The sequence below is a fragment of the Podarcis filfolensis genome (assembly GCF_964270895.1).
Source record: "Podarcis filfolensis genome assembly, chromosome: 11".
Lineage (NCBI taxonomy): Eukaryota > Metazoa > Chordata > Lepidosauria > Squamata > Lacertidae > Podarcis > Podarcis filfolensis.
The window spans coordinates 29,954,397-29,979,806 of record NC_139613.1 but is presented as its reverse complement, the minus strand read 5'-3'; the positions used below and the strand labels follow the sequence as shown (position 1 = coordinate 29,979,806).

The 25,410-nt window shown below is 39.5% G+C and overlaps 1 protein-coding gene across 1 annotated transcript in view; it reads left to right on the top strand.

The window, feature by feature from the left end:
• The window catches only part of MAP1B (microtubule associated protein 1B), a 69,670-nt gene that overhangs the window by 33,792 nt on the left and 10,468 nt on the right, over window positions 1-25,410 (top strand). Inside the window, exons 3-5 of the mRNA XM_083577310.1 lie at window positions 11,432-11,514; window positions 14,015-14,155; window positions 18,759-25,035. Coding sequence (XP_083433436.1) covers window positions 11,432-11,514; window positions 14,015-14,155; window positions 18,759-25,035 — 6,501 coding nt within the window. The remainder of the gene's footprint in view (window positions 1-11,431; window positions 11,515-14,014; window positions 14,156-18,758; window positions 25,036-25,410) is intronic.

The window sequence follows — 25,410 nt, the reverse complement described above, 5'->3', positions numbered from 1 at the left end:
CTAATCAGCTATGTTAACATAACTAGAGATGGATTATTCAAATTCATCCTGAGTTTTCTTTTTAAATAAGTCAAATGTTGAGAACATTTTGCTGTTAGCCTACACAGCAAATAGAAAACACACTATGCAATTTCCTTAGAACTGTTATAAGTAAATGCTTAAAGTCTATGTAATACAGCTATAGATTCTAAAAATACATTTCCTTCAGACACCAGTTTGCATTTCACTAAAACTGACTAGCATGCCTCTTCTTTCTAAGAAGTCTACTGATAGTCCTCTTTTGGTATTAGAAATTGCTTAGGTGAGCGGTTTGGCTGAAACCAAATATTGGAAAATGCAAATAAGTGATCCCATGTATTTCTAAGCAAGTCAGAAAATCAATTTATAATGTTCTGTAAGCACTGAGAGAGGAAGCCTTTATAAATATATTAAAAAGATGAGAAACCTTCTGGGGCTTTATGATATATTATTTATACAGCATGAAGCCAAGTGTTTCAGTATGAGAAAGCAGCAAAGAGGTATATGAAACTGAATTTTTAAAGACTGGATTGCCACTGACAAAAAGGAAAAAGACAATGCTTAAATGGAATGTTGAGAAGAAGATGCAGGTGTTGCTGGTTTTGATTGTGATAATATCCCTCCCTATATTTTTAACTGAATTGACACAAAATGAAGTTTGCCAGGCAATTTTGTTTGGAATTCTGGAGACAAGCCATTTTAGTGACATCTTCATGCCAGATATTTACCAGTGCAACCTTATTGAATGTGTATTCGGACCCACAAGCCATAATTTCCCCAGATAACCATAATACACTTGCAGTGAAACACACTGTGTATCATATTTTACGTAAACAAAATAAGGTGGCATATTTTATTGCTCTATTATATTTTAGGGTAGTGTGTGTTTTAGCATAGAGTGGCTGGGGAAACCCAGCCAGATGGGTGGGGTATAAATAATAAATAAATTATTATTATTATTATTATTATTATTATTATTATTATTATTATGCAAGCAGGTGCACTATGCAAACTCTTCCTAAGTCAGAACTGGAGATCTTAAAAGTTGGCATACTTCTATGCTAATAGAGAGGTGCCCAGGAGCTTATCCTGCTGCAGTGCTTGGAAGCAGAGCTAAACCTGTTCTCCCAACACCACACACTGCACTGGAACAACCTCCGAACATGCTTTATTGGGTTCTATTTAGGATAAATTGGTCTTCTTGGATTAAAATTTGACAGAATAAACAAGACTTCAAACTACAATATCAGTTACTTCAGGCATTTCTTTAGAAAGTTATTGTATTAAAAGGTATCTGAAAAGCTAGCCAGGCTTTTCTTTTAAAAATATGTTCCAAATCTGAATGACAATTTGCTGTTGCATGATAGAATAAACTCTTTCAAATAATTCTTGTTAGTACTTCATTTCTTTGCTGGAGGTCTTCAGGCAGAGGCTGAACAAACATGTGCTGGGAATACTTCAACTCTGAATTTAATGGATGACATTGAAGTAAATGGTCCACAAATCCAGTTCTATAAATATGATTCATTCTCTCTGCCTTTTTTTTTAAGAGGTGGGGGCTTATTTCTCCCTATATGTTGTTTATGATAGTCTTCATTCTTCCCAAGAGCATAATCTATAGATGGATTTTGCTGTCCTTTATACATGTGGATATTTCAGAATTCAGTTTAGAAATAAAATTACATATTCTGTCAGTTTTTCTGCCCACAGAAGGGGAAGTGGGGACCTGCAGAATTCAGCTGAGCTCCAGTTAGCAGGTTGCAAGAAGAAAAATGCATTTTTAATAAGGCAGAATTGTCTCTGATGGCTGTTAATGGATTCTGGAGATCCATATGTGTCAGAAGAGAGCTGTCTTTGAGGAAGCCTCTGGAAGAAGGAAATATAAAGCAAGAATATTCAATATCTCATGGATACCTGAAGGGGTCCATAATTTGGGAGATGTGGGAACTGTAGGGGGTAAGGGTGCATACAAATAACTTTTTATGTCTGTACCATTTTATTAATAAATGAGAAAAACATTTCACTTTTATTATAAAGTAACACCTGCTGCAAAATGGTGCTAGCCAGGGATCAAATCCATGGTTCCTTTCTTATGATTTACCCACTCTTTAAAGCCAGTAGAATTTAAAAATGAGCAGGACAGACTAGATACGTAGAAGCACAGACAACAGATTTTTCAAAAGAGTCCTATAAACATTTCTAGGGCAGGCCAGTGCTTTTCCTGTTCACAGTGGTAGAAGGGTTTTTTATTTTTTGGGAGATTAGAAACATTTTTCTTTTTAGTGTTTAACCTTGTGTATGATACCAAGGAATTTGGTGGCATAAAATAAAATATAGGAAATCTGAACTATGTCTAGGCTTAAAGGTACAGGGTTGTGTACAATGCTAGACACTCAAAGTAGTTCATTTGGAATTACTGGACATTGATTCTAGTAGGTCAGCTCTGAATAGAACTTAGTTGGATACAACCCATAAGTTTTTCATTATGCTATGATAATGATACTCTATTCACTATAGGCTGCTCAGAAGAGAAAAGTCTGGTTTGAGCTGTGCTTTCCTTCCATCCCTATATTTGTCTTACCTCAGATGAGAGCCATGTGGCCTCATTAATGGAAGGCTAGAATTTGCAGCCTGTAGTAACCACAAATATTTCTTCATTACTTTGTACACATATGCACACACAATGTTGTTGTTTTACAATCTGTTGGAGCTTGAATTTGGAAAATAAATTTTGTTACATTGGCCCTATTTGCCTGCAACACTAAACCATGGTTTACCACAACCTTCTTTAACCTTGTGCTATCTGGATGTTTTGGACTACAACTCCCCCATAATCCTTGACAATTAATCGTATTGGCTTGGTGCTGTGTCCTCCTCTTTGCCAGTATTTATTTTCAGTTTCCTGCTAATCTTGGTTTGTTGTGTGTCAAACCAGTGATTGCTGTTTATCACAAACTCTGGTTAGTTGAGAAAACCATATTCTCGCCTAGCGCTTTCATTGCATAGCTTTAGGCACCAGGTGAAAACATTCTTCTTCTTTCAGATCTTTGGCTAATTAAACACTATATGGGCTTTTAATTGTTTTTTGGGGGTATTGTTTTGTTTGTCATCATGTTATACGGTATATATTTCTGTTTTTATACTGTAAACCCACTCTCTGTGATCCTTGGATGAAGGGCAGTATTGCATATCTTTAGGTGCCAGGCAAAAATGTTCTTCAACCAGGCCTTTGGCTGATTAACATTCCATGTCCTTTTTCGTTTTGTTCTTGTTTTGTATATTGTGATTTTATTTTTGTATATGTTATGAACCTCCCCTTGAGATCTTAAGATGAAGAGTGGTATACAGATTTAAGAAATAAAAACAAATTTATGTAAGTGATTTTGATATTTCTCATATAATAATAAGGGTGAGGGGAGTTAAATTTGTCTATACTTGATATTTTAGGGAAATTACTAGGTTTGTGTTATTTTACTGAAACTTTCCAATCATAAAGACTTCTCAGTAAGAAGATGTTTGTGAAACTGCAGGAATTTTAATTCAAGTTCTCTCAAAACACATGCAAAATCTCTAAGGAAGATGAATAAAATTGTGTGTAGTTCTTTTAGATCATTACACTAAAGCCAGTTTGTACATCTGTCCCTATCAGTCTTATTATTTCAGCTGTTTAAATGTGCCACCGCATGAGGTCTTTTATTTGAAAATTTATATATAGCTATTCACATCACTTTCCCTCCAGAGACTTTTGACTCCCCCCTACCTCATCTTTGTTCGGAGGGGGGCTATTATTCCTTTTATTGCTACTGTCACAGAAAACCTTATAGTCTAAACCATTTAAGGAAGTAATCCCTAGAGCCATCCTGGGCAAACATCCAGACATGCAACGATTCCCAAAAGAAAGACATTCTCAGAGACAAAGTGGGGAAAAATATTTTTGATTTGGGAATATCAGTCTTCAGCAGAGGGTTATGATCAAGGGACAGATAGGCTTCTGAAAAGCATTTAGATAAGGAATACTAAAAAATATAAACTAGAATGCATTATTTATGTAAGTTGCTAATGTGAGGTTAAAAAACAACAAGACAAGAGACATGTTAAAACAGACTCTGCCTCCCAGTCAGTTTAGGGTTTTCACTTAGACCAGGAGTTGCCAACCTTTTTGGACTCATTGGCAAAATTTCATATTGGAGAAACATTTCTGGGGATCACACACACATATCAAGCACACACTACAACCTATTCTGTTGGGTTTGTATTCTAATGTTTCTTTCTAGTCTAATTTCAGCAGAGGGCAGGGTCCCTGTGAATGCCAATGAAGGCTTCTGTGGGAAACGTGTTGGGTCTAAGTAAAACAAAGGCAAAGGTTTGGGGAGATCTGGCTTGGCGGCAGTACATGTAAAGAGAATATAGTTGTCTTAGCTGATCATAAGCTGACCATGAGCCAGCAGTGTGATGCAACTTCTCAAAAAGCTAATGCAATTCTGGGCTGCATTAACAGAAGTATTGTGTCCATATCATGGAAAAAAAAATTCATCTCAATTTTCTGCTGGTCAGGTCATGTATTGACAAAGTGTCCACTGACAAAATGGACTGTTGCCCATAAGAGGGCAGTCTATGAGAAACAGTTGAAAGTACTAGGTGTACTTGACCTGAAGAAGTTCTGAAGAATATTTGGAAGAGATGTAGGGAGCAGTCGTTTAGACAAGAAGCTGGCATAAAGCAAGCCAGCGCCAATTAAACCAGCATAAACTTGCACTCAAGCCTTTAAAAGAATGTTTGACTTAAACACACATCCTTTTTTGCACCCTTTTTTGACTGAGCTGAACACAATCCAATTTCAGTCCCTGCTGCCCATTCCCTCCTCTGGGGCACCCCTTTTGGGGGGCTTACGCCAGCCTTTGCTCAACCAGCTGAGCCAGGATGAGAAAGTTATCTTTGGCTGAAACAGGGTGGGGGTTGGGGACTTAATGCCAGCTGAGCTTGAGATCCACTGCATCCTAAGCTCATCCTGACAGATCTTGCAAAAGGATTGCACCTGTAAATGGAGTTTAATGGTCTTTTGAAGTACTGTACTTTGTTGTAGGGTAAATGTGCTGCTGTGATTTGTTGATTGCCTAAGATACAGATGTTTTCATCTGAAGAAGCGCTTCTGTTGCTAGGATATTGCATTTCCCCAGCACTCAGACCACAACATCTTGTTTCTGGAAGAAATGCTAGTCCCTCAGGAGATAGTACTGTTGTTTCAAAAACAGTGGTCATATCAAAATTATTTCTGTGAAATGTCATAGGAATCTGTTGGTGAATGCATCATTAATAAGATGACCGTATTGTTTGTAAACATTTCTTTTCATTTATTCTGTTTCAAAAAATTCATAAAGCACTTCATCAGAACATAGCATTGAGCAAAATAATTAGCAATAAAAAGAGGGGGGATTAGTAAACAAAAAAAAAATAAAATAGCTTACTTAGGTGGAACATTGGCTTTGGTTCCTTAAGTGGAAAAAAATCAAAATCAACAGTAACAAAATGCCTTTATTAAGACTAATTACATTATAAATGTTCTAATAAATGCATTACTTGATGTGTATTTGGAATATAAAAAATAAGCCATAACTAATTATATATTACTGGAGTAAGGCACAATTCAGCAAAAGTTAAGTATTTTTTTAGTCACCACTAAAACAAAACTCCAAAGTGCTTAATTTCATTTAGCTTGTGACTCTTGCTTTCTTTTTAAGCATCACTGGAAGAACATTGTACTGGGTTTGCTGGTTTTTTTATACTGTACTTTTGTTGAAACGGTTGCGGTTGTTGTTTTCATCTTCCAGCAGTATTAAAAAATGAAGCTGTGCATTTCAAGGAGTGATAAATGTGGCAGTTGTGAGAAGTTTGTCCCTGATGGTAAATAATGGGGGTAAAAGGTCAGATGTTTGTCCGTTGTTGATTAATGGCAGTAGTTTGACAGCAAATTAAATGTCACATAAAATTGGCAAATGATACAACAAATCAATACCTAGTGAGAAAAGCTGATACAATTATTCTGGTAATCAACACCATTAGACACCCACAACTTGATTTAAGTCATGCAGTTTACTACAGAGGCTTTCATGGAAAATGCTCGGTGTGTTCAAAATAGCCCCCAAAGTATTCAAGTCAAGAGGCAATAATAAAAACAATCCCCAGCAGCTGAGGCAGCTGATACCCTTGTTAAAAGTTAGGTGTAGATGACAGCCATACACCTATTAAAATATAGCAGCAGATATCAGGGCATGCTCACATCGCTCTTATAAGTTCAAATAAAGGTTTCTTTAACTTACTGTGACATGTAGTCATCATATACTGTACAAGATGACTAGTTGGCATAGTTACTGCTCAAGGTGAATCACTGTCTTGATACCTAATAGCTGTTCCCAGGCCCGTTGCCACCTGAAGATGAGAAACTAAGGCTGTATACACGCTATACTTTTAAAGCACATCTGAAGAACATTTATTCCCTCAGTAAATTCTGGGCACTGTAGCTCACCCTACCAGACAACAACTACCAGATTTTTAAAAGACATCTGAAGGCAGCCCTGTTTAGGGAAGCTTTTAATGTTTGATGTATTACAGTATTTTAATATTTTTTTGGAAGCTGCCCAGAGTGGCTGGGGAAACCCAGCCAGATGGGCGGGGTATAAATAAATAAATAAATATTATTATTATTATTATTATTATTATTATTATTATTATTATTATCATCACCCCTCACAGAGTTGCCATTCCAAGCACCCTTAAGAAACCACACTGCCCAGAATTCTTTGAGGAGAAAAATGTACTTTGAAGATAATAGTGTGTATACAGCCTAAGCCTCACTCAAATGATCTTATTTCTGATTAAAAATGCTTAAGTTTGCATTGCACAAACTTTGTTTCATTTTGTTTTATTCAGGTTCATAAAGGCAAAGCTTATCACTTATTTCAATATGCAGAGAAACATGCATTTAGGAGCTGGCCAGGACTATATTTGTTGGGAAATCATAAGAACCATATATCTGCTATTTTGCCAGCCTAGCATGGGGGAGTTTTATTTATTATTTTTCTCCTATAATTTCACTACACCTTGCACAGTTCAATAACTACTTGTTGTATTGCTACATTTCCTCAGATCATTTGTTGTGCCTTGTAACTTCTAATCACATGTATATATACTTTATATAGATTCTAATTCTGCTTAGTATTAGATATGCTTGAAAAACGACCACAGTGTCAGGGAATTGTTACAACTATTGATATAAAAGCAACATTGACTGGGTTTTTATTTACATAATTTATACTCTGCACTGTCAATATACTTTTTGTGATCCCAGGGCAGATAACAAAGTAGAATTGCAGAATAATTCTAGGCCAGAGGTAGATTTAGGGTAGCACGACTGGTTCCACCACGCTGAGTGCTGAGCCTAAAGGGCAATGCAGAGTACCTCAACTGTGACGTAGTGAACTGAGCAGAAAGGAAGGCGGGGGCATCAAATTTTGGCCTTGCACAGAATGCTGTTGAAATTTGAAAGACCAAAGTCCACCCCTGCGAATAGTATACCATATTTTTCGCTCTCTAAGACGCACTTTTCCTCTCCTAAAAAGTAAGGGGAAATGTGTGTGCGTTTTATGGGGTGAATGCAGGCGGGAGGCTCTGCTCAGCGTGGAGCGTATGTGCGGCTCTTGGGGGCTTTTCCCCGAGGAGGGAGAAGGGCAGCCCGTCAGTCCCTTCTCCCTCCTTGGGGAAAAGCCCCCAAGAGCCGCACACACACTCCGCGCACTCTTTAAAGGGAGCGCGGCTCTTGGGGGAGCCTTCCTCCCGCTGCCCGCGATTCCTGGCTCATGGGATAGCCGCGCACAGCCTCTTCTTGCCCATGTCTGTAAACCCTTTCAATATTATTCCACTGCAAGGAAGATGTGCGGGCGATACATTGGGTAATGTGAAAGACCTCATAGTTTGGCCCAACTGAAAGTTGTTGTGCTCTGCACACTTAGCTTGAGAGTCAGCTATGCCAAACCTACTGCTGGATAAGCAAGCATAAGGTCAATTGTATTTCAAGTATTTTATCTCCAATACATTTCATATTTTTTTATTTAATGAGCTTGTAGATCGGTCTGAAATTCAGTGAATGTCGTATTGCCAATTGTCCTGTGTCTTCCCACATGTATGCCTTAAAAAAAAAACCTTTAAAAAACCCTGATGTGAGCCTCTGTTCTGCAAATAGCACTTCCATCACTATTCACATTGTGTGCACCTCTTATCAATTGAGCCATTTGTTTGCATGTCTGTATAATCTGGGTTATTCTATTATGTGTCCAGAAAAAGGCTGACTGTTATTGGAGACAGGCGGCTATTCTGCATGGCTCATTGTTTTGACACAGTATGGTAGTTAGTTCCTATTATGCTGATCAGTGCCTTGCATTATTTTTCCATTCACGAGCGCCATAAGTGCTTTCCTTGAGTTGTCTTGTTCTGACCTACAGTAAGAGCTGGGCTCTCAGTGAGATACATGCTTTCTATTTTTATTCACTGGGGGACTGAAGTATTGGAAAACCTGTCCATTTGGACTGGGGTGGGGAAGGGGGTTAAGAGAGAGGGAGTGCTTCCTGTCACTGACAAGTGATTTCCCCAGCTAATTCTTTAGCTGAAGTCTTTGAAGCTGCACTGTGGGGACACCAGGAAAAATGCTTTTGTTCAGTGTCTTAAAACCACAGATCAGCCATCCATAACCATAGAGTTTGAATGGCGAGAAATACTTGGTGAACATTCTGATTGCACTGACATCGGAGCTACAACTTTCTCCCCTGCTGTTCCAATTGAACTGTGCAATTTCTGTTTCGCACCTCAGGTCTAAGGCAGCCCATGCCCCGCAAAGGTTCAGAAGTGATCAAAGCTTTCATTAAAACCCAGTCTGAAAAAATTAAATTCCACGTGGTGTGGCATGTAATCTCTAAATGGGATTTTTGTTTTCCCTCTATAACAGTAACATTGATTCAAGGCCAGTGGTCTCGTCTGACTAAAAACATTAACACAATATATTCAGGCTGCTTTTGTTACACAAAGCATTTCTTTCAAAGGGCATTCTCTTCTCCCTTGCCCCCTCACATCACTATTTCTGCCGTTTTAAAACATCCGAGAATGAACGGGAACCTTGGATGTGAAATTCTTGTTTCCTTCAAAGCATTTTTTGCCTCTTTATTTTTATATATCATTAGAAGGATGCTACTACAAGGCAAGAGGAAGTTGGGGGTCTATATGCATCAGAGCTAATTTGCAAATACATAGAGGACTCACAATCTGCTGACTATTCAGAGTTCTATTCACTTGTTGTGAGCAGAAGATTCATTAGGGAGCTTTGCTGACTCTGACATCTGTTAAGCCCCTTGTGGTGTGATGTCTGCAGTAAACATACTGTTCATTCCATCAAAAGCAATACTTACAGCAGAATTCTGTCCATGTCTACTCAGAAGTAAATCCAGTTGTGCTCAGTCGGACTTGATCCCAGCTGAGTGTGTATAGAATTGCAGCCTTAAGTTATAGGCAAATAAGTATTCAGAATAGCCAGGTAAGGGGACATCATAAAATACTTGAACATTCTACTTTTCCCAGATGGGACCAAATGTCTCTCTCTCTTTTTATGATTTTTTTTTTTAAAAACCAAAGAGCATCTTTCAGAGTGCATCTATCAAAATTATATGGATTCCATTTTAATTAGGAATACTTAAGCAAAGAGTTAGCATTCAGTGCAATGAAAGCTAATGGTACCATCTCATTTGACCTCTCTGAAAATATACATGTTCTGTGATGGAAGATACATTATTTTAGATAGCAATGTAGAGGAAGAGTCAGAGCCATTCTTCCTTCATTTACCTATGCCTTCATTTATTATTTCAGTATGCAAACCTTACACAAAATGGATGATGTTGCCTTCACGGTAAATGATCCATAAAGCAGGAACAGCATACTATCTATCACATTGTAAAAGGTCACTTGACTGCCTGACTAGAGTGTTAAAATCTGACCTGTGGAAATTAACTTTCTGAGCAAAAGGGGCAGTTCAGTTGTTCCATCACACCTAACTCTCAACAATGCCATCAGTAGAATAATGTGTCTGTGGAACAATTGGCCCCATCTGGTTTAGTATTTCATCATGGTTCCAGAATTGTAGGGGTTGGCAGAAAAGGAGCAGGGAGGAATAGACACGGGGATGGAGGTGAAACTAAAAACCGGGGTACAAAGCGGGCTGCTGAGAGATGGGATAGAAGGAGACCACTAGTGTCACCCTTCATCCATAAATGACAGGCTGGTTTACAATATAAAAACACAAAAATATATAGCATAATAGCAAACAAAACCAATACCCCCCACAGTTTAAAAGGGCATAGATTGTTCAATTAGCCAAAGATAAGAGGAATGTTTTTGCCTGGTTCCTAAAGATATGTAACACAAAAAGGCCCGTTTTCATGTTGCTGCCTCCTGGACCTCTCACAGAGTAGGCATATGAAGAAGGACCTCAGGTGATGATCACATGGTCCAGATTGGTTCATATGGGGAGAGGTGGCCTTGAGGCATTGTGTAAATATAAAGGTATGTGAATTATATTCAAGAGACTATTTTTATTATTATTATTTTTTGGCTTTTGGAACCCTTCTGTAGTTGCCCAGATCCCGTATTTCACACTAGAATCTCCTGTGGCAGAAAATGTTTATAAGTAAAAAAAAAAATCCATAAAAATGTCAGAGCTTTTACACCAATTGATTTGAACACTGGCACATTTGTTATCCGGCATTGCTGTGCTCCTTTTCATGGGGTTTTAAAGTGTATGTGTGTAGGGTGTGTTTTTGCACTCTTTTTTTCAAGGTTGATTCATTCATTCATTCATTCCTTAAAAATTAATTTTGTGCCTGGCTTCTTTTCTGGGTGCTGGACTAATTGCGTTTGGGTATCTGGATGACATTCCCTTCACAATCACAATACGAGTGCTAATTAATCTCATTTCTGTTCTCAGAGAAAGGAGCACCAATAAGAATGCTGCCAAACGCCACAAAGAAAGAAGAAAATGGCAGAAGCCTATTGTGGGCAGCTGCTCCAAGGCTGATGAGCATTGCATTGAAAAATAGATACATGCTAACTATTGAGTATTTACAACAACAGTCTCTTACATGGCACATGATCACACCAGATTTGTCCCCCCTCCCCCAGAGCTTTCATGTTATCACCTTTGCTCAATCTTATTTGAAAACACTAGTATTTCATATGCCAGAGAAAAGCAAGATAGGACTCCAGAGTGAGTTTATTAGAAGAGCTATCCTTAAGGAAACTAGACTGTCTTAAGGGAAACAAACAAAAAAACCTGTCCTGCAAACCTTACAGTTCATTTTCTTTCCTTCTGTTTATGCAGGTCAGAAAATCCTTCACCACAGAAGTGATGTCTTAGAAACTGTAGTCCTCATCAACCCTTCCGATGAAGCTGTCAGTACTGAGGTAAATTCATCAATAATGTATAAATGAATGCATTGTACACAGCAGACATAAAATAAATAAATTTCATAAGAGCCAGGACATTGATGTCCATCTCTGAAATCTGGGCTGACATTTTTATGGCCCACCAATGTCTTGAAAATAGACATTATTTTGAAAATAAAATAAAATATAAGAATCCTCTGCTTCCCATTATCTAGTTTTTCCTTGTCAAAGTTCTGTTTGCCTCTTTATGAAGCAAAACCATACCAAGAACCTTGCTGGGTCAGACCAAAGGCCTACTTAAGTTCTTCATCCTGTTTTCTAAAGTGGGCAACCAGAGGCCTATGGGAAGTCCACAAGTAGGATGTGAGCGCAATAGCCATCTCCTGTTGTTTCTCAACAACCTCTCCTCAGAGGCCTCTGATCCTGGAGATAGCATATTAACCATAATTGACTAGGAGCCATAGAGAGCCTTCTATTCCATGAATTCGTCTGTTCCCCTTTTAGAATCATCCAAACTGATTACAACCATGGTTGAACTTGTGGGAGTGAACTTCATAGTTTAACTATGTGGTGTGTGACGTCCCTCCTTTTGTCCATCCGGAATCTTCGAACATTCAGTTTTGTTGGATCACCCTGAGTTCTAGCGTTAGGAGAAAGGAGCAAAACTTTTATCACTTTCTCTACACCATTTTATAAGCTTCTGTCATGTTCCTCCTGACACACATATTTTTTGAAACTAAAAAGCCCCAAATGTTGTAACTTATAAGAGCTGTTTGACCATTGAACACACTCCCACCAGAGGGGACGGACTGCTCTGTAACTTCGCACATCCATCTGGTTCCCTTTTTAAAAAACTGATGTCTGCTGGTACAGAGGCCAATCTTAGTACATTTGAGAACTCTCAGGTGGATATCAACCAAACCTAGTGGTTTGTTAATTTTTGGCTTGTCAATAAGGTATTTAATTTCATCTCTTGTCACCAATATTCGTATCAGCTCTTCAGATTCTGTTCCTGAAAAGGTCGGTGTAGGCTGTACACCTTCTATAGTGAATACTTTGCTGCAATCTTCTTTTGACTCTCTTCTTATCCAAATATCTGATTTTTCTACTGAACAGGTGTTTTGCTTCTGATGTGTTTAAACATGTTTTTTTTAGCTTGTATGAATATTTTTAGCAACATGTTTCTCAGTTTTTATTTTTGCATCTGTATTATCTGTTTGCACTTCTTTAGCCAAAATTTGTGTTTCCTTTCACTCTCCTTATTTGAACAGAACTTCCAACTTCTTGCCTCTAATAGCAGCAGACATAAATATTTCAGTTTACAAATAGATAAACATTCTCTAAGTCAGTATCTGGAGAAAGAGAGAGAGAGAGAGAGTTTCTACACATGTTGCCTGTATGCCATCTATAGCCATCAATAAATAAACAGGGTGCAGGAATATCAGCAAAGTGAAGGTGCTGGTTGTTTTGCTGAAAAAGCTAATGGCTTTGTACAAAAGCTTATGGCGACTTTCCCAGAGCTTTTGTGCCAAACACAGGAAACAATAAAACAAGATAATTCAATTTTTAATAGTTTTAATGCAATTAAAACAGGTGAGATTTAAGTGGCACTCATCTGATTGTTGAGTGCTCTCTATTTTTGTTTAAAAAAAATGCATACAGAAAATGGACTTGACCCCATCAAGGGTAATGTTACATTTTTATATCCCAATACAATTAGTGACAAACCATAATGGGATTTCTTTTCTCTGCTGTTCCATGTGTTTTAGTGAATGCCCTTGAATTATCTGTGGAAGGTGAGTCCTTGAACAGAAATTCAGGGCAGTCCTGATTTTTTTCAAGGCATGGTTATTTTTTAAAAAGCATTTGATTGTTTGACTGTTTATATACAGATAAAGATAGCTTGCTGAGAAAGTATTTTGAGAGAATTCAGTTGATTCACCTAGCAGAAATAGTTCGTGTATGACAAAGTGAGTCTATTGAATACACTTGAGAAATAATGGCAGAGCATGGGGGGATAGTAATACAGTAGTGAGGAGCAACTGAGAAAACATATTTTTGATGGTGTTTGCTTTTGATCTAAAGAAAGCCATTCTGCTTGTTAAGTAATCTGCTATGAATATGTTTTTATTTTTATTTTCCCAGGCCTTCTAAATGTTAAATGATTTCAGTTTATAGGCTGCATTTGTCTTTCTGCTGCTTCAACTTGATAGGTTTAACTTTGTCATTTTCACTGTGCTACTGCTTCTATTTTTGGTTATAGTTCATTTTGGGATAGATTTTTAAGATTTTTGTTCGAGTGTAAGCTGCCTTGAAAGCTGAGCTTATAGAGTTCTGTCCTGTTGTGCACCATATTTTACAAACCCTCTTCCCCCATCTCTAGTGTTCCTCTGTTTGGGGATAAATAAAATGCAAAGCCAGCTGCATGCATGTTTATTTAGGTCAAGTAGAAGTGATAGTCCCTGTAGAAAGCAGGAGATATTTTAAGGGCATTTTTTGTTTTAATCCTTTTCTACAGGTGCGCTTAATGATCACAGATGCTGCTAGACACAAACTCCTGGTACTAACTGGGCAGAGTTTTGAAAATACAGGCGAGCTCATTCTTCAATCAGGCTCCTTCTCATTTCAGAATTTTATTGAGATCTTCACTGACCAGGAGGTTTGTATTTCACTACTCTCTATTCTAATGTCTTTTTCAATATTAGTTATTTGCACATTTAATTTGTAGATTTATGTGCTGAACATTCTCAATGAAGGTGGCAATAAAATAACAATAACAAACATACTAACAAAGCAATCCTGTGGTGGGCAGAGAAGAATCAGGGGCATAGCAGCTGTTGTTACCTGTGCCCTACCAAGCTCACGCTGGCCAGGGCATGAAATGGGGACGGGGGGCGCTGGAGAGGAGACAAGTTTACCTACTCCAGGACTGGCATATTTCCCTTCCCTTGTTGGAGGCACATCACAGTGATCAGGGGAACCAGCTCATTATATGATACCCCTCTTGTGGAATCAGGGGTGCCAACTTGAATGTAATATGGGGGGCAGGTAAGCCCCACCTGCACAATCAATTTCAGGATGCAATACCCATCAACAGTGAGGGAGGGCTCAAATATTTTTGGAGGTGGTGCTGAAGGGACCTTGGCCCCTAGGAGTTGGCTCCTCTGTTTGAAATGCTCTCCCCAGGGAAACTCACCTGATGTCATCATTACTTATATTTAGGCACCAGGCAAAACTATTTCTATTCTGGCACACCTTTGGTGTTTAATTGACTGTAGCCTTCAGAAGGTGGGATCTTTTAGTCCTGCCTTTTAAGAAATATGAATGAGTTTTAGATTTCCCCCTGTTTTGTTTTATGCTGGTTTTACCGTACGGTATACTGTTTAATTAAGGGACGCGGGTGGTGCTGTGGGTTAAACCACAGAGCCTAGGGCTTGCCGATCAGAAGGTCGGCAGTTCGAATCCCTGCGATGGGATGAGCTCCCGTTGCTTAGTCCCTGCTCCTGCCAACCTAGCAGTTTGAAAGCATGTCCAAGTGCAAGTAGATAAATAGGTACCGCTCTGGCGGGAAGGTACACAGCATTTCCATGCGCTGCTCTGGTTCGCCAGAAGCGGCTTAGTCATGCTGGCCACATGACCCGGAAGCTGTACGCCGGCTCCCTCGGCCAATAAAGCAAGATGAGCGCTGCAACCCCAGAGTCAGCCACAACTAGACCTAATGGTCAGGGGTCCCTTTACCTTTATACTGTTTAATTACTATTGTAAGTAGCTTTGAATTACTTCTGTGAAAGGGGAGGATAATAAAGTTCAATAAATAAAAAGTTGGAGAGGATCAGGATATGTTGGTGCTTTCCCCAAGCATTTCCCCAAGGTATTTGTTAAATGTTTGGAAAGTTATACCATAACCCTTTATATTACAAAGTAGACACTCAACCGAGGTTCTATGACCCACACAGTGGTCCTTTTCCAAGTATTTTTCTCTGTGCATCCCAGGACGTCGTTTGAAACAAAGCTAAAAGGTGGATGTGAAAGTAATTCTTTCCCAGCTTCCCCCCACTTATGTGTGTATTGTAAGGAAATCTGTCTTTAAAAATGTTTTGCATCATTCACAACTGATTGGATTGCAGGCTTATTTTGGACTTTAAACACTGATGTCTCAAAGTGGAAACTGAACCCAAATCACTGGAATTTAAACAGATACAAACACAGATATTTCCTGAGTTTTTGTTTGAAACCAGGAGGGATTGAAAGAGATTATAAATTAAATCAAAAGGGTATGGTGGTGGCCTGGACCTTGAGCCCACTATACATCATTGTTAATCTTGTTCTATGGACAACAGTATACATGATTTGTGAGTTTTGCTCCCTAATATTCAAAACATCAACATTCCAAAACTGAAAGAATCCAGATCTGCTATCTACAGAGATGGACTATCTGTCAAGTAGTCACTAGGGCTGTACTTAATTCTTTCTGTTTCTCTAGACATTATGTTGGCTTGCAATTAATGTACAGTGTCTGCAAATTCCTGAAAGGCAAGGAACCCATCGTAAACAGACTGTCAAGCTGAATTATGTATTTTTATAGCACTGATACATAGGCACAGAATGAATCCAAGGAAAGTTTAACAGATCTAAGCCTCAGTCAGACCAATATTAAGAGAAATCTGGTCCCATAATTTGGGATACTTATGGAACATATGGGGTACTTTAGGAAATTACCATAATCATAATTAAATTTATACCTTGCCTTTTTCCATGATGGGACTCAAGGCGGTTTACAGATAAAAACAAGAACTGCTGAAAATATAGAAAACTCAATCATTAAAATACAATTAAAACATCGATAGAATTAATACTATATACACATATTTAATCTGTTTTAAACATACCAATAATTACAGTAAAAGCAGTATGGCACCAGACCTTTCATTAAAAGCAGTAAGTTCCCAGTTAGCCTACTGGAACAAGGTAGTCTTCACCTGCCAGTGGAAGGACAGCAAGGAAGGAGCCAGTTTAGCTTCTCTAGGGAGGGAGTTCCAAAGTATGGGAGCAGCCACCGAGAAGGCCCTCTCCTGTGTCCCCACCAAGTGTGTTTGTATGAGTTCAACTAAGGCAGCATGCTCTTCAAGATTTCTGGTTTGGTTGTGGGAAACAGACCAAACAAACAAACCAATCAATCAATCAATCAATCAATCAATCTCTTGCCTGATTTCTATATGTAAGTTACTTTGCAAAGTTAGTTTTCAAAAAAACCAGTTGCATCATGCTTCTTCATTCCTAACAGTTCCTAAAACATTTTTAAAGTATTAGCTTCATGCAAACTATAAATATGTATCTAGACTTGCAGTTTTTCATGCATAGTGGACAATCTGCTGCTACTTACTAGAATATTGCCCACGAAAATATACCTTATTAAAGAGGTATACTGATTTCTTTGACATGAAGTCTCACATTGTTTCTCTTCTTAGCAACAAACAACCCAGCCACCCATTTTATGACCCTGGCCAGTTTTTTCTAATTTAATATGCTAATTTCTTTTATCAGATGTCAACTTTGCAATCCTTGAGGCAGGCTACTTCAGGATTCTGTCTCAAGGACATATACATATTTGTTTTGGAAAAAAAATGAGAAGCAACACTGAAAGAAAATGAAATTGGATAAAGTTGCTGGTCTGCTGATACCCCAGTTTTGCATACTAAAAAATGAGGATGGCTTCTATTATCAATATGTCATAACATTTAAAGAAAAAACCTAGATCATGTCTTATAAATGCTTCTGTTTGATTATATTCTAGAAAACCTGGTGCCTTTTATTGTCTTTTATCTTGTATCTTGCAATGTTTATTCTCCTGAGTGTTTGCTACTCTATTAAATAATAGTGTTTTGGCTTCTCTGCTTGACATTTGGATAAGATCTATTTATATCCCATAAGATGGTAATATACGCAGTTTTAGTGACATATGAAGACAAAACATCTGTTCAGTCTTCTTTATTTTATTTTGTTACTATTTTCTTTTTATATAGATGTTGTGTGGATTATTTCTCAGGAGCAAAACATCTGCTCTATGACTTTCATAACAGTTTCTTTCAAAATAAATAATAAAAAAATACTATATATTAAAATACATAACAAGTGCTTGAATCTCCAAAGGAAATAAATATGTGCTTATGGTTATTTATAGTCCTTTTCCATTCTGCTAGCTAATTAAATTTGTGGGCCAGGATTCTTGGCATGACCAATTAATTCCTTGATCTAAACCATCCCTTTAGTGTACTGAATTTTTATTTTATTTTATGGCATTTGTCTCCTGCCTTTCTATACACATAAGCAGAGCAGCTTATAACCATAAAACAATAATCAAACAGCAATGAAGCAACAAGCAATTATTTAATGCAATAAAGAAACAAGCATTGTGCTTCTGATTATCAGTCGCTGGGCATCGCAGGAGGGGGGAGAGTGTTATTGTGATAAAAAAAAATATGAAAAAATACTAAAAGCAGCAACCAGCAATAAAAGAAATATAAATACCCCCCAATGCCCACTAGAATAATGCCAGTTTTACTGCTCCTCTAAAAGCAAGCAAGGATTGGGACAGGCATACCTATGGGATGGGGCAGCGATGCTCACCTGACCTGTCAACAGCACCATGGCTTACTGGGGTGGAAAAGGGCAAGGCGGTGATGAGGTCTTCATGGTGCAAGAACACAGAGCCAATCCTGTATTCCTTGCACACTTGCACATTTGTACCTCTCTCTCCCACTAAATCACAGCAGTACTGGTGGCAGGAGATTAGGTAAGTGCCACCGCCCTGCCCCAGCAATTGCAACTATCTATGTCTCTTGCCACCTGCCAGTCATCTGAATCATAGCCTCCTCTAAACTGTCTATTGAATCCAGTTCCTTGTGTGCACTACACACACAACCCTGAGATGCAAGTTTACTCATTCATTTAAATGAAGAAAACAGCAATGTATGCACAGGTATGCATGTCCAAGTGCTTCCTCTGTTGAAGTAAATGGAGAATCCATTGGGGGAGAATTTACTGCATATACTGGAATCTGAATGAATAAGAGAAATGTATTTTTAAAAAATATTTGAGCACGGTCCTGCCTTTCTTCTTCAAATAGAGTACATTAAGAAGTCTTCCTTATTTTGAGGCTTATTCCCTAGAGTCCTGAGAACCGCCTTTTAGTTTTATAAAAACTGACTACAATTTAGTGTAAATTGACGCATAACATCCCCCTTTATGTTTTGCAACCCCAGATTGGAGAGTTATTGAGCACGACTCATCCTGCCAACAAAGCCAGCTTAACGCTTTTCTGCCCTGAGGAAGGGGATTGGAAGAATTCAAACCTAGACAGACACAACCTTCAAGATTTCATCAACATTAAGCTAAACTCTGCCTCTATCTTGCCTGAAATGGAAGGACTTTCTGAATTCACAGAGTACCTGTCAGAATCAGTGGAAGTGCCATCACCTTTTGATATCTTGGAGCCACCAACATCGGGAGGTTTCCTGAAGCTTTCAAAACCTTGCTGTTACATTTTCCCAGGTGGAAGAGGAGATTCTGCATTATTTGCAGTCAACGGATTCAACATGCTCATCAACGGGGGGTCAGAAAGAAAATCTTGTTTCTGGAAACTCATTCGACATTTGGACAGAGTGGATTCAATTCTGCTCACCCACATTGGAGATGATAACCTGCCAGGGATTAATAGCATGTTGCAACGGAAAATAGCTGAATTAGAAGAGGAACAGTCTCAAGGCTCCACTACCAACAGTGACTGGATGAAAAATCTAATTTCACCTGATTTAGGAGTTGTATTCCTTAATGCCCCTGAAAGCCTAGGAAACCCCGATCCTAATTTTCAGTTAAAAAGAAGTGTAGAGGAGGCTTGCTTTACCCTGCAGTACTTAAATAAGCTGTCTGTGAAACCAGAGCCTCTTTTTAGAAATGTGGCAAACAGCACTGAACCAATTATCCTTTTTCAAAAAATGGGAGTAGGTAAGCTTGAGATGTATGTGCTCAACCCAGTCAAAAGCAGCAAAGAGATGCAATATTTTATGCATCAGTGGACGGGTACAAGCAAAGATAAAGCTGAGCTGGTGCTACCAAATGGTCAGGAGGTAGACATCCCAGTTTCCTATTTGACTTCCATCTCATCCTTGATTGTATGGCATCCTGCAAACCCTGCTGAAAAAATAATCAGAGTTCTTTTCCCAGGAAACAGTACCCAATATAGCATACTAGATGGACTAGAAAAACTCAAACATTTAGACTTTCTTAAGCAACCAACAGTTACACAGAAAGACCTAACGGGTAACATGGTGAGCCCAGCAGTAAAACAAACTAAACTGAAGCAGCGAGCAGACAGTAAGGAAAGTCTTAAGCCGGCTGCAAAATCCCTGTCTAGCAAGACAGTCAGAAAAGAATCAAAAGAGGAGGCGTCTGACACAGGGAAGACTAGCCCACCTGAAAAGACTCAAAGGGTAGAAAGTAAAGAAAAAACAACCACAAAAAAGGACAAACCAGCAAAAGCTGAGACTAGGCTTTCTGTGACAGAAAAGGATCTGACAGCTAAGGAACAGCAGCTGGCAAAATCTGAAACAATTGAAAAACAAGCAGCAGATGTCAAACCAAAAGTAGTAAAGGAGAAGCATGTGAGAAAGGAAGTGAAAGTAAAATCTGAGGAAAAGCAAGAGGAGAAAGAAAAGCCAAAGAAAGAGGTGTCTAAGAGAGAAGAAAGAATAGTGGCTAAGAAAGAGGAAAAGCCTAAAAAGGAAGATACCAAGAAAGATGTGAAGAAAGAATCTAAAAAAGAATCAAAGAAAGAAGCTCCCCCAAAAGAATCTAAAAAAGAAGAGAAAAAGGAGAGCAAAAAAGAAGAAAAGAAGGAGCCCAAAAAGCTTCTCAAAGAAACAAAGAAAACATCTGCCTCTCTGCCGGAGTCGAAAAAGACTACAACAAAGCCAAAGCCACAAAAGAAGGAAGAGTCTGTCAGGAAAGAAAGTGGGCTTGTTGGGAAACCAAAAGAAAAAGTTAAAAGCAAGACAGCAAAGAAAGAGATCAAGGTTGCCGAAACGCCTGCTGCAGTAGCTGCTTTGGGAGCTGTCGCTGCCACGGTAGCAGCTGTAGGTGTTGCAGCTGCTGGAAAAGAACTCGAAGCGGAGAGGTCCCTTATGTCTTCACCAGAAGATTTAACCAGAGACTTTGAAGAACTAAAAGCTGAAGAAGTTGAAGTAGTAAAGGAAACAAAGCCTCAGGTAGAGATAATAGAAAAAGAAGGCAAGTTAACTGATATAGAACAAAAGGATTATGAAGTTCAGAAAGAAAAAACAGAAGGGCCTGCTGATTCTCCTGATGAAGGCATAACTACCACTGAACCTGAGGGTGAATGTGAACAAACTCCTGAAGAGCTGGAGCCTGTAGAAAAGGACAGGGTTGATGACAATGAAAAGTTTGAGGATGAAGGAACAGGTCTTGAGGAATCTTCTGAGGCAGGGGACTATGAAGAAAAGGCTGAGACAGAGGAAGCCGAAGAACAAGTTGTCAATGAGGAAGAAGAGGCACCACTAGGCCTCAGAAAACAAGACCTGAAGGATAAAATAGAAACTGGGGAGACTGAAAAAGAAATGGCTGGAGCATTTGAGCATGAAAAAGCTAAAGATTTGAGATATGATGAAAAAGCAGAATTTAGAGCAGAGGGTGAAGAGCGAGACGAAGAACATGTAGATGAAATGGTTGAAAAGGCAGAAACAGAAGAGAATGAGGAGGAAGACAAAACTGAGGATGTCAGAGATGAAGATGAAACTGAAAAAATAGAAGCTGAAGAGGATTATGTTATGGCTGTGGTGGACAAAGCAGCAGAAGCTGGTGAGATTGATGATAAATATGGCATGCACCTAACCACTCCAGCTAAGTACTCAGAACCTCCATCTCCTGCTAAAGAACCAGCATCTTCAATCCATGATGAAACGCTACCTGGTGGTTCAGAAAGTGAAGCAACTGTTTCAGATGAAGAAAACAGAGAAGACCAGCCTGAGGAATTCACTGCTACTTCAGGTTATACCCAGTCCACCATTGAAATATCCAGTGAGCCAACTCCAATGGATGAAATGTCGACTCCAAGGGATGTGATGAGTGATGAGACTAATAATGAGGAAAGTGACTCCCCTTCCCAAGAATATGTTAACATTACCAAGTATGAATCAACACTGTACTCTCAAGAAGTTACTAGGACTAAACTTTCTCCCCTTCCTGATGCTTTCAATGGGCTCTCTGAAGGATCTAAAACTGATGCTACTGAGGGCAAAGACTATAATGTTTCAGCTTCTACAATTTCACCGTCTTCTTCCTTAGAGGAAGACAAATTTGGCAAATCTTCCTTCCAAGATCTGTACCGCCAACGAGAAAGTGAAGTCAAGAGTACTAGTAAACTAGAAATTTCAGAAGCTTTGGATGACAAGCATAGCCCAACTAAGAGTCCAGATGAAAGTCCAACCCCTCTGTCACCTGTTGCTAAAACACCTCTAAGTGAACGTAGTGTGAACTTTTCACTGACTCCTAATGAGATTAAAGTGACATCGGAACCTGCAGCTCTCACAGCACTCTCTGAAAAACATGAAACCCATGAAGAGCACTGCCCCAGTCCCGATGATAAAACATTAGAAGTGGTGTCCCCTTCCCAATCAGCTGCTGGTAGTGCTGGACACACACCATATTATCAATCTCCCACAGATGAAAAATCAAGTCAACTTCCTTCTGAAACTACTGAAAAAGCAGATGCTTCATTCAGCTTTGAAGTTAGTGATACCAAAGATAATATTACAAAACACAGACTAAGCCCAATGGATGAACCAGTGCCTGACTCTGAATTGCCTTCTGAAAAAGTGCTCTCACCTTTACGAAGCCCCCCACTGATTGGTTCAGAGTCTTCCTATGATGCATTTTTGAGTGGTGATGTAATATCTTCTGCTAGAGAAACTGACAGTCCCTTTGAAAAGAAGAGTGAAAGAGATGGTTCTCCTTCACAAAAGAGCCCAGTTTCTGATGCTGCTTCTACAAACCTTTTCCAAGAACAGCAAGTTGAAAACGATGTACAGCTTTCACCAACAAAATTGGACTTTGTCCTAGAAAAGAAAAAGGATGACTTAGAAACTTCAGAAACTCAGCCTTCATTGGTTTTGGATGAAAGGAAGCTAGGAGAGGTTTCTCCTACACAGGTAGATATTAGTCATTTTAGTTGTTTCAAAGAAGACACTAAGATGTCGATCTCTGAAGGTACAGTCTCTGATAAATCTGCAACACCTGTTGATGAAGTTGTAGCAGAAGACACTTATTCACATATTGAAGGAGTTGCCTCTGTTTCCACAGCATCTGTCGCTACAAGTTCATTCCCAGAACCAACCACTGATGATGTATCTCCTTCACTGCATGCTGAAGTTGGATCCCCGCATTCTACTGAAGTAGACGATTCTCTTTCTGTATCTGTTGTTCAGACACCAACAACATTTCAGGAAACAGAAATGTCTCCATCTAAAGAGGAGTGCCCAAGACCTATGTCCATTTCTCCCCCAGATTTCTCCCCTAAAACAGCAAAATCAAGGACACCAGTTCAAGATCATAGGTCTCCTGAGCAATCAACTATGTCAGTAGAATTTGGGCAAGATTCTCCTGAGCAGTCTTTGGCAATGGACTTCAGCAGACAGTCTCCTGAACATCCAATAGTAGGTGCTACTATGCACCATATATCTGAAAATGGTCCAACTGAAGTCGATTATAGCCCTACAGACATGCAGGAGCACCCTTTTGCAAATAAAATATCACCAGTGGAACAAGCATGTTTTGGCAATGACAAGGATATTTCTGAGATTATTTCAGTATCTCAGATAGAAGCTTCGCCCTCTTCCTCCTCTGCTCATACACCATCACAGGCAAGTTCTCCACTACAAGAAGAAACTATATCAGGTGTCACTCAGCCTAGTGATATGCCCTTACATTCTGCATTTCCATCAGAAAAAGTGAACAGCCTTGGAGAAAAACTTTCACCAAAATCTGATTTATCTCCACTAACACCACGGGAATCTTCTCCTCTATACTCACCTGGTTTTTCAGATTCACCTCCTGTGATGAAAACAACTACTGCCGCTTGCCACTCACCTCCATTATCATTGCACATGTCCCCCGACAAATCATTTGGTTATCATACCTCAATAGTTGAAGACCCTTTAACAAAACATAGCCAAGAGCTTTTAGCCTTTACGGACCAGGAAGACATTCAGGAAACAACAAGATCTCCTGAAGCTCTTAAATATTCTTATAATGGAACTGGAAAAACCACCAGATCACCTGAGGCTGTTAGTTATTCCTATGACAAAACAGAGCACACCACTGGATCCCCTGAAGCTCTTGATTATTCCTATGTTGCGACAGGGAAAACCACCAGATCACCTGAGGCTGATAGTTACTCCTATGAAACAACAGAGAAAGTCACCAAGTCACCAGAAGCCTTTGATTACTCCTATGAAAAATCCACCAGATCATCTGAGTCTGTCAGCTACTCTTATGAGACCACTGGAAAAACACACATATCTCCTGAGGCAGTCAGCTATTCTTATGAGACCCCTGGGAAAACTAGCAAGTCATCTGAGACTGTCAGTTACTCTTACGAAGTGAGTGGGAAAGCCATGAGATCCCCAGACACTGCTAGCTACCACCATGAGGCTGATAAGTACTTTGTTTCAGAAAAACCAGAAACCCGTCAAGATGTTGATTTGTGCCTCGTTACATCTTGTGAATACAAGCATCCCAAAACAGAACTTTCTCCCTCCTTTATCAACCCTAACCCCTTGGAATGGTTTGCTAGTGAAGAACAGTCTCAAGAGCAAGAGAAGCCGTTGACTCAGTCTGGAGGAGCACAGCCGCCTTCAGGGGGAAAACAGCAAGCACGCCTGTGTGGAGAAACTCCTCCAACCTCCGTCAGCGAATCTGCCCCATCACAGACGGATTCAGACGTGCCGCCCGAAACAGAAGAGTGCCCTTCTATTACAGCAGATGCTAACATTGACTCGGAAGATGAATCTGAGACTATTCCAACAGATAAAACCATTACATATGAACACATTGACCCTCCGCCAGTCCCCATGCAAGATCGCAGTCCGTCGCCTAGACACCCTGACGTCTCCATGGTAGACCCAGAAGCCTTGCCTATTGATCAGAACTTAGGCAAACCATTGAGGAAGGATCTGAAAGAAAAGACAAAGACGAAAAAGCAGGGCACTAAGACCAAGTCTTCCTCTCCTTCCAAGAAGAGCGACGGCAAATCAAAGCAGGTGGCTTCACCAAAGCCTGCTGGCTTGAAGGATTCGCTGGATAAAGTTTCCAGAACAGCTTCTCCAAAGAAGAAGGAGTCCGTGGAGAAAGCTGCCAAAAATGTCTCTACTCCAGAGATAAAATCTTCCCGTAATGAGGAGAAAGATAAGGAGACAAAGAATGCAGCCAACTCTACAACATCGAAGTCGGCAAAGACCGCAACTGCAGGTAAGACGAAATGGCAAGGTTAATTCCAAAGAGCAGGGGAGGGGGAGTCTCTAGCACTTGGGCCATACATTGGGCAGCCAGCCCCGCCCATCTGCCCCACACTTGACGTCATGTGCAGGCAGAGATGTGGCTGCTAAGTGCAAAATGAGGAGCCTCAAAGTGCACTCCTAATTGTGTGCTTTCAAGGAGAAAGCATGCTTTGGCTCTGCTTCTCATCTGCTAATGGCTCGTCTGTGCTAGCGCGATCCCTGTGGGGAACTCTCTGACACAGTTGATGGCTGCAGGCAGCAGACTTCAGCTCTTCTTCCCATCAGCCACTGGTAAAGCCTCAGACAAAGCTCTTTGCAAGCCCTGCATTGTGCTTTGAAGCCTCAA